Below are 15581 nucleotides of genomic sequence, written 5' to 3' on the forward strand. Positions count from 1 at the left end.
CTATACAAATGTATATACACAGCCTATACATGGAATGACCTTATATAAGATAGTTGGATATGCTGTGACAGTAAATACAGCGTAGAACAGAACATATGCTAAGCTCTAATATAAACATATCAGTGTAGTAGCTACCCCTTTATGTGGCCTTTAATAGAAGCAACAGACAACGCTTTATTTCTGAGAACCAGTCCTTGATCAATGCATGACAACAACAAAAAACATCTCGAGTAGTGGGATTTCGGAGCTGACAGAGCGCACTTGAAGGCATCATCAGCCTGCCCCTCTGATGCATGTTTACTTGCTTTGTCAGCGGTGTCCCCGCAGCAGCACATCTCAGGACCTTACCTGCTGCTCCTCCAAACCTTGGACTTTTATCTCAGAGTGACTTATCACACCGGCAGGGCTCTTTATCAGCATATTCCTCTATCGCAGCGCTACTCGGCCGGCCCCTTTGCGGACCTTTGAGCGGGGGCACGTCGGGTTCACAGGGTGTTTTTTTCTAGCTAACGGAAAGATGACGTTAAACTCCAATAAAAACGAACCCGCTGTCGTCCTGAAGTCGGTGAGCAGCGTCCGGACAGCCCTCTCCGACCTGTACCTGGAGCAGCTGCTGCAGAACAAACCAAAGACTGACAAGGTAGGGGTCATTTTTTTTTTTGCTCCCCCATATCTTGGTGTTTGCTTCCGGGAAGTAGATATGGGGCACATGGACGTTGTTTGTCCCACTAAAAATAGACCCAGTCGTGTATTAATCATATTACAAAAACTGAATAATATATCTATAATATATATATATATATATATATATATATATATATATATAATATATATATATATATATATATATATCTGAAACAATGAGATATGTAGATGTTTCTCAACTCAGCTGGTCATTAACCTCTGCATTGCTCAGTATTGCAGCCATAGTTGGACCCCAGTAGACATTACATTGGCATTTTCACTTCTGCATTCCCCCCCTAAACTACATTGGAATCTTATGAAGAATTAGGGAAACGAGGCTTTATCACGTGTAATATGTCTTTGACTATGTCAGTCAGTGCTATATAGCCATATACAAATGCTGTGTGTGAATCCCATAATAGTCATGCTTAACTGTGACAGTCAAGTCAGCATAAAGTAACACCATTAAGCTTATTATCTGGAACAATGTTATGCAATATCAAAGAAGGTTTATAGATGGAAAGTTATGTAAATGTTTATCAGTGCTTCTATGTAACTTAGCCTACAGCTACAAGTGCTTGGCTGCTGTTGATTTAGAGTCAACAGTCAGCTGAGCTTGTTTACTGCATCACATTATACCAGGTTGGAGTTTTAGGCATGAACTTGTTTTCAAGTGGAGGCCAGATTATGTTGCGAAACCATTGACTTTGCCTTCAAGCTAGGCAACAACTGATATGTGTGACCACAAACAGTTTTAATGATTTGGAAAGTTAAATCCTTGACGACCTCCAGGCCTAAGCTTGGCTGCTTGTAATACCCAGGGAACTCTTTGTCCTAAAGCTCTTCTCTGAAACTGAAAAGTCAGCACTGAGCTGCTGAGGGAAAGGTTAAAGGAAGGAAACTCCTTTCCTGACATCAGCAGTTTGCATCTCAATAGCCTTGAGTTGCAATCTTGTCAACGTGTTCTTCTACTCATTGCTGATTTGTGAAATCAGTGTCTGCAAGTGGACTCACGTGATCCATTATCTCACAGTGCACATTGCAGTAATGTGTAATGTTGCTCATAATGTGGTAGACAGTGTATATTTCAAATGACAGCAAAATACATTTATTTAAAATGTCAAGGATAGCAATAAAGTATTAAACTACTTCTTTCCATCATGGCCCTCTTTCCAGATAGACAAAGATAGCAATACAGGTTTACGCCGTATTGTACAACTATAGTCATCCGTAAACTTTACGGATGACTATAGTTGCCAGGACCATCATATAGGATACATGAAAAACCAATGTATATTCAAAAAGAAGCCACGCCCTAAAGTATACCCTGCTTTATCACCTATTTTACTCTTAATTTGACCATTATTTACACACTAAACATCAAGCTGTTTCACATAAGACTTATACTAACGATTGAGATCATGAAGTCATGAAGTCATTGTCAGTGTAATTTTCTCATAGACTTCTATACAAATTTGACTTATTTTTGCAACCAGTGAAGTCGCCGTCTGCTGGCTACCATAGTTTTTACCTTTCTACCTTGAGTTTGGTAAAGCTAGGTAGTGTTGTTCTGCCTTACACTTCAAGTACTGTGGACTAGCCTTACATAACCAATAATGCATTTCAACTCAAGGACAGTTACACAATTTGAATGTTGAGCCACATTTTTTGTCGTCATTTTGAGAACTAAACAAGTCTACGCAAGTCAGGCTTCAGACAGATGGGTCCTAGAATCAATAGCTTTTAACAGCCTTCCTAGCTATTTCTGTGTAAACGATTCATATTAATCCAGTCCCATAGGTCAGACCTTTTGATCTTCAACAGAGTAATCTCTTAGTCTTCTGGCAGGAGACTCACCCTAATTACTAACAAATTATGTCTTGGCTTAAAAGGCAAATCATCTCTGTATTCAGTCCAGTGTTTCTCATACATTGATTTTTATTTTTTTTTATTTTGGTGGTCTAATGGATAGTGAGGTGGGCTGATGATCGGAAGGTTGCAAGTTCAAATCCCGCCTGGAACACCACTACTAGTGTGCCCTTGAGTAAGGCACTTAGCCCTCAGTTACTCCAGGGAGAATGTCCCTGTAATTGGTCATTGTAAGTCGCTTTGGAATAAGGCGTCTGCTAAATTGTAAATTGTAAATTATATTTTTGGGAGAATAAACCCCACAGATCCTCAACTCCGGTGTGTCTCACTCATTAACAACGCAACACAGAGCAACAAGAATGTTGTCTACAGTAGCCATGAACTCGCATGTATTTTCTTATTTGAGGGGGGGGGTGGATGCGTGGGCCACCCGAATAGGTTAAGGGGCCAATGGCTTTTCTTGCCGGGGGGGGGGGGGGGGGGGGGTGCGTGCCCCCACAAATAGAATAGAATTCTGTGAGAAACACTGCAGTCATATTAGATCATGGCACTTTGTGGAGAAAAACAGGTAGACAAGAGATATAAATCTTAATAGTGTTTAATCTTATCCGGAGATTGGCTTTTTTTTTAAATGGAATCTGTTGAAAAAAGCAACTTCAACCCGTAGATAAAAAAAACACTGCTTTCTGTTCCTGAATTCATTTAGCCTGTCACTCGGCCGTTTGCTTATCTTGTTGCTCCTTCACACCCAATACTGGCATCCAAGTTTCTGAAAGGGACATTATTGTAACAGTGTTAACAGTGATTGGAACACATTGTGACAAAGCAAAGTAATACTCTCTAATTATTTACCTCTTTACACTCTGACAGTGTGAGTGATTGATCTGATGGGGCTCATTGTCAAAATCCTGATGAGATTAATTTAATTAAAAATGCCTTTCAGTGCCCATCAAAATCTAATCACATTTCACGTTTCATTCCTATTGGCTACTGTTTGTAAAGATGCTGTCATTTGTTTCAGATAGTTTTAATTGTTTTGTGCTAACGCTTTACGCTTTAACCTTTGTAGGTTCCTTGCCTAGTTCTGATGGTTAGTTAATAAAGTAATATGCTATGTGTCTAGAGGGAAACTACCCAATATTTGTCTATAGGTTTAGTTTTGGAGGCAAATTTCCACCATTGTGATGAAAGTAAAAATCCTTTGAGCCGTTATAATGACAACATATCTCAAAACAATTTAGGTTTACCTGAAAGGTGACCTAACATCCTAAAACTATAAAAACCCTGTCAGAATTAAGACTTGGTATCTTAAAATATTTAGAAATTCTCTCAAAATTACTTTGTATCTCTGGATAATGAATAATTTATCTGGAAATATTGACTTATTATCTCAAAATAGTGACTTTGTAGTCATTATTTTGACAAAGTTTCTCATTATTTCATTATCCTTTTCTCTCGTTTACTGGCAGAAATGGGCTTCCGTATTTTACAGTTATTCCTGGCTATAATGATATAAAGTAGTTTCTCTAAATCGAATAAAACCCCACAATTGTCATAATTCAATACAAATTGTGGCGCTTGTGAGAAGTTTATTAACGACAGTCATAAGATCCCTAATGTGTGGTTCCACAAAATGCATTTCCTAATGTCTTTTAGAGCAGCTCTTTAGAAATATTAATGGGAGTTCAGTGAGAGAAATCAGTGTGTTTTCAGGATATATTTGTATGTGGTGATTGTATCTGCAGTCAGACTGCTGTACAGATTCCTTTCCTCAAAGGATGTAATTTCATCAGTTCCTTCTGGGAATCCGGCCAAACACTCCCTCCTGGTACAGAACAATCCTGAAATATATCAGCACGAGACTGGTAAATAACTATCATGTTGCAAGCTCCTGCATTCATTTGAAAATGGTGTACTAAACAATTGTTAGTTTTATATTATAATAATGTTACCAGGAACACATATGTGTATTAAAAGGGTATAAATAAAACGAATCAAAAAAACTTGACACAGTAATTCCTGCCTGTGTCGGACTCTAAACTGCTGTTACGGTGTGCACAGTATTTTAGGGCCCAGGTTTTACAGTAAGCGAGGAGGAGGAATGTGATAATAATATGTATTGGTTTACTGTAGTGCTGACGCTAGGAGATAGATAACAATTGTGTTTTTTTCCTGAAGCAGTTTTTATGATTAATTTCCGGCCAAAAAAATAAGTGCTGACTTTGAAGTTGTATCTTTGTCAGCTTAGAGACCAATTGATATATCTTTTTTATATTGTTCATTCATGGTTCTATATTATTCATGTTATATTCACAGTAGGCCAGCTTACTCCCCAGGGATCAGGACCTTGTGTCATGTGAGTCCTCAGTGATAGCATTGTGTTTACTTTTCTCGTATAGCTTTATAAATATATGGATTTAACTGTGACGTGATCAGGACAAAGACCACCTTTCTTGCCACCATGGAAGTAAAATGGAAAATAAAAGCATAGTATCTTGAAATAATGACTTTGTATCCTAAAATAAAAGACTTAAGTAAATCATTATTTCTGGAAAGTTTTTCATTATGTTATGATACAAAGAAAAAATATTTTTACTAAATCATTATAATGATTTACAGGAACTTTATCTCTTCACAAGGCTATGTTTTTATCTTATTTGTTTCTTTTACTGGCAGAAATGAGCTTCCGTATGTAAGCTATTCCTGGCTATAATTGTGTTAACGAATAGTTTCTCTACATTTGGAAATAACAGTAATGTAATTAAACAATACAATAACTGGAGATTTCCTGTTTTTGGACCTGCTTTTTGGTCAGTTGTTAGATTTCTACACCAAACTTTTAATATGGCTTTTAAGACTCTTCAGAAAATATAACCTTGCTTGCATTATTGCTACTCTTAAATGTGTTCACCTGATGACTCAGGTGGTATCCATGACCACATGGACCAGCTGGACCAGATCAATGGACGTGGCTAATGAGGTGTTTATAACATCGGGTTAATTTTCAACCTCGAACATATGTTGAAACTGCAAATGAAACGTGGCTGTTGGCACACATTAGCATAAAAAGTAGCAGCTATTAGAAATGCATGTTATAATGATCTGACTGACTGTAAATCTTGAGTTAAATGACTTGCATGACGGAACGTTTTTTTTTATTTCAAGCAAAGGGGGTTTTATTTAGATTGAGATAAAAAATGACCATTAATGTGTGTTTTCTTTTTGTTTTTTAACAGGCTTCTATGCAAATCTATGAGAGCAAAGGAGCTGAGGTTTACACTAACGGCAGTGCAGGACACATGAATGGCACAGAACTGACCAGGATGAAAGAAGTGGAATTTGAAAAGGGTCATTCAGAGCCCATGGTATATTATACACACACACACACACACACACACACACACACACACACACACACACACACACACACACACACACACACCACACACACACACACACACCCACACACACACACACACACACACACACACACACACACACACACACACACACACACACACACACACACACACACACACACACACTATTTTTAATATTTGTGTTGCTAATGCCTCCCCATTGACTGTGGTCTCTGTCTGCAGGGGGTCACTCTGAAGCTGAATGACAAACAAAGGTGCACTGTGGCCAGAATACTGCACGGAGGCATGATCCACAGACAAGGTAATTAATCCCATTTTCTTTTGTGTGTGAGTGTGCCGACCTGGTGTGTGTGTTGGAAAGAAAGTTCTCTAGTTAATAGTCCATCCTAGTCACAGCAAATCTATCCAGGCATTACTGGAGAGTGCACCCGAGGGGAAAAGAGTGAAAGAGAACGGAGACATTTTGTGACTGCTGCTTTGTATATTTATGGATTTGTGGGTACTGAATTATTAATCAGTCGGTTTTATTTACCATCTTTCCATCTATCTCTCTACATCTTTACGTAGGTTGTATAACAAGATATCTATTTTAAATAATATTACTTATCTTTAAGTATCTTATTTGTATCAAGTGTTTAAACATGGCATTCTATGTATTATATCCAAATAAATAGTATTATTTTTTTTTTAATATAATGTCTGTATAGTGAAGTAGGGCAACATATAATTTATACTGTATCTCAGGCCATACACAAAATATTCAAGTTTAAATATTTGAATCGTAAATGACATTATTGAGATTATACTGTTAAGTTTGGGATTTTTGAACTTCTCTTAAAATTGTGTTAACTGTAAACCCTATTTTAAGCATTTAACCAACAATAAAAACATTCTAAAACCATAGACCTTTGAGACAAGGGGAGCAGACAAGTGCAAATAAATTCTGACAAATTTTCAATTTTAGGATTTGTATTTAGAATTACTATAGCTCTCCTTTTTCTCTCTCTCTCTTACCAGGCTCCTTGCACGAAGGGGATGAAATAGCAGAGATCAACGGGAAAAGTGTGATGAACCAAACTGTAGATCAGCTCCAAAAGATCCTGGTAAGTTAATATTTGTTAACTTGGATCTTAAATTCAATGCAAATCTTTATGAAAGTATTGCACTCATACAACTAGATATATAAGTAAAACTGAATAATCTGTCCATGCAGAAAGAAACAAACGGAGTAGTCACTATGAAGATCGTTCCCAACGTGCAGAGTCGATCCCGAGCCTGTGAGGTAATGACGTGCCCGGCAGAATATGCACTTGTGATTGTGAATAATTTTTTGTCTTTTGATTTTGGTTTTCTCCAAAATCGTTTAAATTTGCATGAATGAACCAAGAAAAATTAGCTCAACATCCAATGATAACTAGCGGTACAGTATAATCCACGTAGATGGCATTTGATTGCATTTCTTTCAGTTTTTCGATCTACAAATCACTCTTTAAAAAGGATTTTGTTCTCTGTGAATCAGGTGACCCTACTGTTAGTCAATGAACAACCCAGGTGACTATACAATGAGTTTACATTTAAAGTCACACACATTAGTTTTGCTAGTTTCAACTGAACCACTTTGGTAGTGTATTTCATCCTGCCATCTACTGACCATATCACAATTTCTCCAACCGCCGATAATGTGCTTTTTCTGCATTAAGAATGGCAGCTTGCTTATTTTAACAACATTTAACAATAGTCTATGGCAATTTGGAATAATAAAAAATGGCTTGAATTGAATTGCCACGAAGAAAAAATGAATACCGAATTCTAAGTTAGGAATTTGCTGTGGTCAGTGATGGCAGTCTACCTAAAAGCTTCTAGTCCATTAATATATAGGCGTAGAGCATCATTTGTGGTGACCCAGACCACTCCAGTATACCCACTGTAGGTACAACAAATAGTTGTACTTATTCGTCTGTGTACAGCTACCACTTGGAGTAACTTGGCGAAACCACAAATGTTTCTTAACTCTACTAACAATAGTATTACTTTACCCTGAATAGAATGTGTTCCTGCTGTGATCTTTAACAGTTTAGGCAAAAATAGTAGAGATAGTATACTAATCTGGGGCATTAACAAGCTTTACGCAAATGCTCAATTGGAAATGTATTTTCAGTTTACTCTGTTATGTTTTTTTTGGTTTAGTGAATTAAGCTGTCAAATATCACATCATGAGCATTTGAATTCTGTGTGAGGGTGGATTTCCCTATTAACATTTTCAGAATCTGAATGTTTTCTGTTTATAAGTCCCTAAATAATTGTTTATTCTTGAGAATTGAGACACATATTCAGGTACTGTAAGTCCAATATTTGCCGATTCAAACATCATAATGATAAGCTCTCAATAAAACAATATAGGGGAGAGTTTCACATGAGAGCAATCACAGTATAGCTGAGGTTGATATTTTGAATATATACTCCAGAATGCTTTTATGGCTTAAACATTGAAGAAGAACAAAATATTTAATTTCAAGCTTCGCGAGAGCTCACTTTAAAGCCAGAGTGGTGTAAATAATGACCATCCATCGTGACTGAGTATTTGCTTGACTGAGCAAAGTATTTTCTCTGTGTATTGCTGAACTGCAAAATATCTGCTTCTTGTGCAACAAATGTGCAAAGAAAGTGCTCGGTAAGCATCTGGCACGGCAGTGTGTCATTTGTGACAAATATAACAGATTTAATTAAATGTGGACAAAGGGTTTTAATAGAGCTCAGACAAACTAGATTTTTTGTGTTTCAGAATCAAATGGTTCACTGAAAGGTACTTAAAAAAGTTTTTGTTCAGCAACAATAAGTACACAGATGCCGGAGAAATTCTTCCTTTGTTGATGGGATAATGTAATGGCTGTAGAATAATGACACCAAACCTTTAAAGGGGCCCTATTATGTTTTTGGGAGTTTTCCCTTTCCTGTAGAGTGTCTTATAGGTTTTTGTGCATGTAAATGGTCTGCAAAGGCTACAAGTTATTTTCAGAGGGAGTTTCTTTCCCACCCCCACCCTCCCCCTCCCCCATGCCTGAAACGCCTCCATTGTAGTCCCTTGTTTACTTCAGTAACATAGTGACATCACTACGTGACTCTCCCTCTTCTATTGGCTAGCACTCCAACACATTGTACTTGATAGGCTAAGGGGTGGGACATCTCTGCGGGTGACTAATCATAACAGAGCAATTAGTTAGGGGCCAACTCGACAATTTAGTTTATGATTGCTATCCCCAGTTAAGAACAACCAGAGTAATGTTAACTCTACCAGGCAAAAGAGCAGAAGAGCTTACGAGGAAGAAAAGGCAAAGAGTTGGTGATAAAACATTTGTATTTCTAATAAGCGAGTACATAAATAACTTGCCTACTTATTAATACTACTGGGTCTTTTTCTCTGCACTGAGTTCTGGGTTTCTTGTTCTTCGGGATTCTTTAGGTTGCCTTTGGGACTAACGTTAGCTAGGCTACTAGCGGTAGCCATATTGCTAACAACATAGGAACAAGGAGATCAATCTTCTGTTCATATGAAAATCAACGAAACGATAATATCTTTTCACCGTCTTTAGTTGTTGGAAGCTCTGAGGTATATGATGGTTGTCTTTGCCACAGTGGAACCAACTGTAACACCACTCTTCATCCACAGGTGTACATGCGGGCCCAGTTTGACTATGACCCCGCTAAAGATGACATCATCCCGTGCAAAGAGGCAGGTCTGAAGTTTCAAACTGGTGACATCATCCAGATCATCAACAAGCAGGACCCTAACTGGTGGCAGGGCAGAGTGGAGAGCAGCGTGGCTGACTTCGCCGGACTCATCCCCTCCCAGGAGCTGCAGGAATGGTACACAGCTCTGTCAAACCATCTGAATCATAATGTAATGTGTCAAGGGCGTAGGTCTCATTTAAACATTGACAGGGCACATATTGGACAGGGGGTTCTGCACTAGGAACAGCATCAAATGCTTAATTTCGGGGGCCCTGGTAATTTGTAGGCACCAATTTAAATTGTAAATAACTTTATTTACGCAATGCGAAAACACAAATTAAGGTGACAGTCAAATCTCAAGCATCCTTTATGGCTTTCAAATATGTTTTCTTCTGTGGATTTACTTTTCTCATTACGTTATATCTCTGTTGACACATTCAGCATGTAGGCATGATTTACTCTCTCCCCTCTTTTGTGTTTGTAGTTTAGCTGGGGAAACCACTTTAAATGAAATGTCACACCTATTTATGACAACGATACAATAGTTCATTTTAAATCATTTATAAACACTTTTTATAGCTATAACATGTGTTCCAGCTAAAAATAAGATAATAGTCAAAACTTTCTGCACTTTCGAAATATATCCTCTATATCTGTGTTCTCTGAGATATCGTAATATTTTGACAATATAGTGATAATATTATAAGAAAAAAGTCCTCATTCAATGAGAATAAAGTTATAATATTTAAGAATGAAGTCATAAATTAATGTTGACTTAATACTGAGGTAGAAAATATAGTATATAGTATAGTGTGCAGTGTAGCGTCTGCCTCTGCTGGGTGACGCCAAATCTACTTGGACAAACCATACAGAGAACTGCAGTACAAACTAATACTAAAATTGGTAGTAAATTAATAATGGCAAATTATTAACTATGCATGATTGTGATAACATATGGTGTGTGATCTGTTGTCTCAAAGCAAATGTTTGACTTTTGACTCCATATACAGTATAGTATGGCTATGTTAGTGCAACATCAGCATAGCACTGATTGACCTTGAACTAAATCTCTCTTCCCATGCAGGAGGGTGGCGAGTAAAAGCAAGGCCAGGCAGGGCAGCCAGTCCTGCAGCCCGTTTGGAAAGAAAAAGAAGTGCAAAGACAAGTACCTGGCCAAACACAGCTCCAGTGAGTGTCTCAAAGGAATCTTGATATTTTTTCTTTATTCATACTGCAGTGTGGGTTTGTCTGTAAAAAAACTAAATATTTTCTGTTGCAGTTTTTGACCAGCTGGATGTGATTTCTTATGAGGAGGTTGTTCGGCTCCCTGCTTTCAAAAGGAAAACTCTGGTGCTTATCGGTAAGCTACAGTATTTATTAGTGGTATAACATTCTAAGAGGCATAATAAGCCATTACTGATCATCAATACTGAACACTTGTTTCAAGAATATTACTTGAAAATGCACATCACTCTAATTAAACCTCAAATGTTACATGAAATGTCATTGGAAATAAAAACATGCTTCTGTTTTTAGGTGCACCTGGCGTAGGAAGGAGCCATATCAAAAATGCACTATTGACCAAATACCCTGAGAAGTTTTCCTACCCTGCACCACGTACGTATAACCACAGGTTTTTTTTCCTTTCCTTAGATGAACAACATTTGCTGAAAAGTCCTTTAGCTAAGTCCTTGAACTTTTTCCACAGACACCACCAGACCCCCACGTAAAGAGGAGGAGGATGGACAGGAATATTACTTCATTTCCAACGAAGCCATGACCAAGTGCATCTCAGGAAATGAGCTCCTGGAGTACGGCAGCCACCAGGGATTTATGTTCGGTACCAAAATTGAGACCATCCAGAAGATCCACGAGCAAGACCAAATCTCTCTGCTGGATGTAGAGCCGCAGGTACGCATAATATGTTTCCATGTAATAAACGGTTTGTTCCTCACTTTTTAATAAGAAAAATATCCCCATTACAAAACTAGCAAAACTTATAAATTAAAATATTTTTTCACTGAGTTAAATAATTGATCCACCTTCAGTCCTGATCATAACTACCAAACTTTGTATTTATTTAACTATTTTAATGCCAGTTTGTTTACATAAAATGTATAAAGAAAATATTAAATACTATGGGGAATTTGTATCTTTTATTATTTTCATGTGTGTAAAAGATTAAACAAAGATCATTTATTTCTAATGCATTTCCATGTAATCCATAACCCTAACCTTAATGCATATTATGTAACCTTAGAAGTAAATCTTAAACTGCCATAAAAATACTAGATATCGTTATTTTCATGGTTTTTCTTTTTTCTTTAACACCAGTTGTAGCGTCAGCAGGAACAGACATTTGTCGCTGAGAGGCTGAAGTCGGGCCTGGTTGCCTTTGTCAGACACGCTATCACAAATGAAGTCTGGTATCCAAAATGCGTTGAACAAAAAGCTTACTTTAATAAAGATCACCAAGTTATTGTAATTTGCACACATATATACTGTCTGAATAATCGAGCTGAGAAAAGGTCAACAAAAAATAGAGCGACTCTCGCCCACACACCTCACACAGGTGAATAGGTGATTATATTACCCATGGGTGCCGCCCATACCCATATGACCAAACTGATCTATCCCATAATAGATCCAGAAATAATAAATAATGAGATTATAAACAAAGCCCAATGCAAAAATGATAAACAATCAAACACCCAAATAAATCATACCTCAGAAATCCCAACGCTGACATTTCTGGCTCCTACATCAGTCCTGATAATGCCTACCAAATGTTACTTATTTTAACCCTTTAAAGGCCACGTAGGTTGTTTATTGAAAAGAAAAAGCTACAAAAATGTTTTGACACAAAAAGAATAGGAGCTGTGGTTGAGCTTCCAAAATAAAATGAAAAGAATGATATGATGTCTGTGTTTTGAAACTTACTGTAAAAGGGTAAATTATGCTAACAAAATTCTCTTTTTCCTTTCTTCAACATTTAGATCTTGAAAGTCTTGCGGACGGCTGACTTTGCACCTCTGGTGGTGTTCATCGCTCCGACCAACACATCTGCCCAGGTGCTAAATCTTTATCTGAATACACTCGAGTCATTTTAACACCATCCTGCATCTGCTAACCCTCTGTGTGTTTCCTCCTAGATGGAAAACCTGCTGATGATCCAGAAAGAGTCGGACGCCATTTTGGCCACATATAGACACTTCTTTGATGTGGTTCTCGTCAACAACGACGTGGATGAAAGCGTGAAAGGTGTGGAGGAGGCCATGGAGCGGGCCACCTCCACCCCCCAGTGGGTGCCTGTATCCTGGGTGTACTGACAGAGGTCCGGCACCAGAGTAATACCTTTTCTGTTTTTAAAAAAGCAGTGCAATATCACTCCTTACACGACACGAGTTAGTGATGTCCCAGGTGTGTATGGGTTTACTTTTTTTAATTGTCACTGAGATTTTTCTTTTTTGCACAAATGCAACCAAAAAAAAGCAATATGTGGAGATGTTTAGAACCTCATCAGGGTTGTTTTGCTTGATTGTGTAGGCACGTGTGCTTCAGGTTTTTTTGAAGGTCGTTGGGTAGTTTTGGTGATGCACATCTTTGTGATTGTTGGGGAACGTGTGAAAATGCAAAATAGGACCACAACTGTGAATGAAATCCTCTTTTTAAATGAGAGGATTTTATCATGTTAAACAATATTTCTGGATTCACTGTCTGTTATTTTGTTTTCTCATTAGATTGTGCCATGAAATTGAGATCCTGAAACGGTTTGTTCAGTGTGTGTAACTCCATACGACTATAATGTCTTCTACACCATGCCTTTTTGTCCGTCATTCAAAACCTCACTTGTCTTGTCTCATCAAAATTGTATACCTCATGGGGTACTGTAAAGGCACTTTTAAACAAAAAAATAAATGTCCCAGCTCTGTTGAAACTGATTCTTTGACTGTTGTGTGAAAATATCTTCTCTGGAGCCTTTTAGGAAAGATATGGCAGTTTTAGACAAATCTTCAAAGTTCCTTCAACTTTATCCACATAAGACAGGAAAAAAACATGGCAGTGTCACTGACTGTAATGTAAGATTTGATATTTATACTATTTTATAGTTTTAGATGACATATTGCCAGTTTGTCTAGACTAAACTTTGTTTTTTTATGTTTGCTGTCCACATGGTTCATCACGTCTGAGCAGAATATTCCATACTTCAAATCTCTCACATTTTAGATGATGGCTATAAAGAATTCTCTGTGTCGTGTGTGTGTGTGTGTGTGTGTGTGTGTGTGGGAGAATGAGTCATGTCTGCATACATTTTTCCAAAATAAGTCACAGCTCAGGGCTTTGATCAATTATAGATCGAGACTTGCCTATCTGAGCTCTACAATAAAAGTGATTTAGCTGGATCGCCCACACATTACAATTCTCCCCTCATCACAGTGTGGGAGACATAGTTACGGGTTATACATGACAATGCATTTATTCTCAGTGTTGCCAGTTCCTGTTTGCATTGTGGAAGTTGTGAACTTACTCAAATCCAAATATATATATATATATATATATATATATATATATATATATATATATATATATATATATATATATATATATATATATATATATAGTGAAAACTATTGTTTTGTCTTCAGTGCATTCTGTTTTACTTAAAGTACACAGATTTGCTCATTTAAAATTCAAGTATGACTTGCTTTTTTAAATATACATTTTAAATAAAGTATATTAAAGTGATTGACGTTGAGCAATGGAAGAAAAAACATCGTCGAGCAACTGTTCATTTTTGTTATGGCGTGTTGTATTGGACTAACTGCCAACAGATGTGCAATAACAACGGATGCTGTAGCACAACGTGAACAATTATTTCCGAATCATCATTTAAATAATGACATTTGTTTCTTTATTTCCTGCAATAAAGCTCAGAAAAGATGGATGATTAGCAACACTATGTAGTTAGGAAAAATATATTAATATGACCTACAAAGCTTTATTCTGTTTTAAATTGAAATGTTCCAGAATAAAAATAATGAGTTAAAGGATTCTATAAATACAATATATAAAACCTTTACTAGCATAGTGTTTCCCACATTCAGAACCAGGTATACAAATATAAAATATGTTGCAAAAAAGGATTTTATAATTCCAGATTTCTTCTCGAAACATTTACCAGCTGCATTCTCTCCTGATGTTTTCTAAAGGCGACAGTATACTCTAACAGGGTTGGATTTCTGCAGATAACCCCCGAAGAGAAGACAAACTGACTAGTGTGACATCATTGTAAATACAGAACGTGTGTAACACTGCACACTTTTCAAAACAACACTGGTTGCAGGCTTTCAAACAGAGCTGTCCTATAGCACCACCATGTGGGCTCTTAAGAGTGTGAGTCACCCAATTAACCAAAAGGCTGAAACTACTTCCTCCTTGGAACCACACAAAATATCCTTCATTTGTACAAGCAGGGTTCAGATGACACTTTTTATGGTTAAAAGATAGCATTATGTGGTTAAACAAAAAGTTGCAGTGAAGCTCTGTAATTGTATGGCTTGAATATTTTATAAAAATTGAGGACTAAATAAGGTGAAAAACAAACAGCAGCTGATGGTGCTCATAGACATGTTCAGTAAAAAGATCACCTGTCTGATTTCAAATGTTTTTTCTTAGTTCTGACAAAAACGTTGCACACTCCATTTCCATTTCTATATTAAAGTGAAATGCATATGGAGCCAGTGTGCAGACAAGCAGGACAACCCCTTGTTATGTATTGAATATTTTTGTATTTTAAGTAATGTTATTTACAACTTGCACTAGCTACAATTGCATGTAATGTAGAAGTAACTCCAGTTTAGTGCTGCTTCTTTGAAAAACTCAATCTGGGCTCATTTTGAATTTACTAAATAACAAACA

General features: G+C 37.1%; 1 protein-coding gene across 1 annotated transcript; it reads left to right on the forward strand.

The window, feature by feature from the left end:
* Positions 1-284: 284 nt before the first annotated feature.
* Positions 285-13604, forward strand: mpp1 (membrane protein, palmitoylated 1). The gene is made up of 12 exons (XM_034152386.1): positions 285-640; positions 5790-5918; positions 6156-6234; positions 6951-7036; positions 7147-7215; positions 9601-9797; positions 10747-10850; positions 10942-11022; positions 11199-11279; positions 11371-11573; positions 12659-12733; positions 12815-13604. Exons 1-12 carry the CDS (start codon positions 518-520, stop codon positions 12989-12991), a joined length of 1404 nt encoding a protein of 467 aa, XP_034008277.1. The 5' UTR covers positions 285-517; the 3' UTR covers positions 12992-13604.
* Positions 13605-15581: the final 1977 nt, after the last annotated feature.

This window comes from Trematomus bernacchii, unplaced genomic scaffold, assembly GCF_902827165.1.
Source record: "Trematomus bernacchii unplaced genomic scaffold, fTreBer1.1, whole genome shotgun sequence".
Taxonomy (NCBI): Eukaryota; Metazoa; Chordata; class Actinopteri; order Perciformes; family Nototheniidae; genus Trematomus; species Trematomus bernacchii.

What these genes read in the sequence shown, in the direction of transcription:
- mpp1 (XM_034152386.1), top strand. Translation starts at nt 518, where the DNA reads ATGACGTTAAACTCCAATAAAAACGAACCCGCTGTCGTCCTGAAGTCG. An exon ending in GTTTTCCTACCCTGCACCAC is followed by an intron (nt 11,280 to 11,370) that starts GTACGTATAACC and finishes CTTTTTCCACAG; the next exon opens with ACACCACCAGACCCCCACGT. An exon ending in CGACCAACACATCTGCCCAG is followed by an intron (nt 12,734 to 12,814) that starts GTGCTAAATCTT and finishes GTTTCCTCCTAG; the next exon opens with ATGGAAAACCTGCTGATGAT.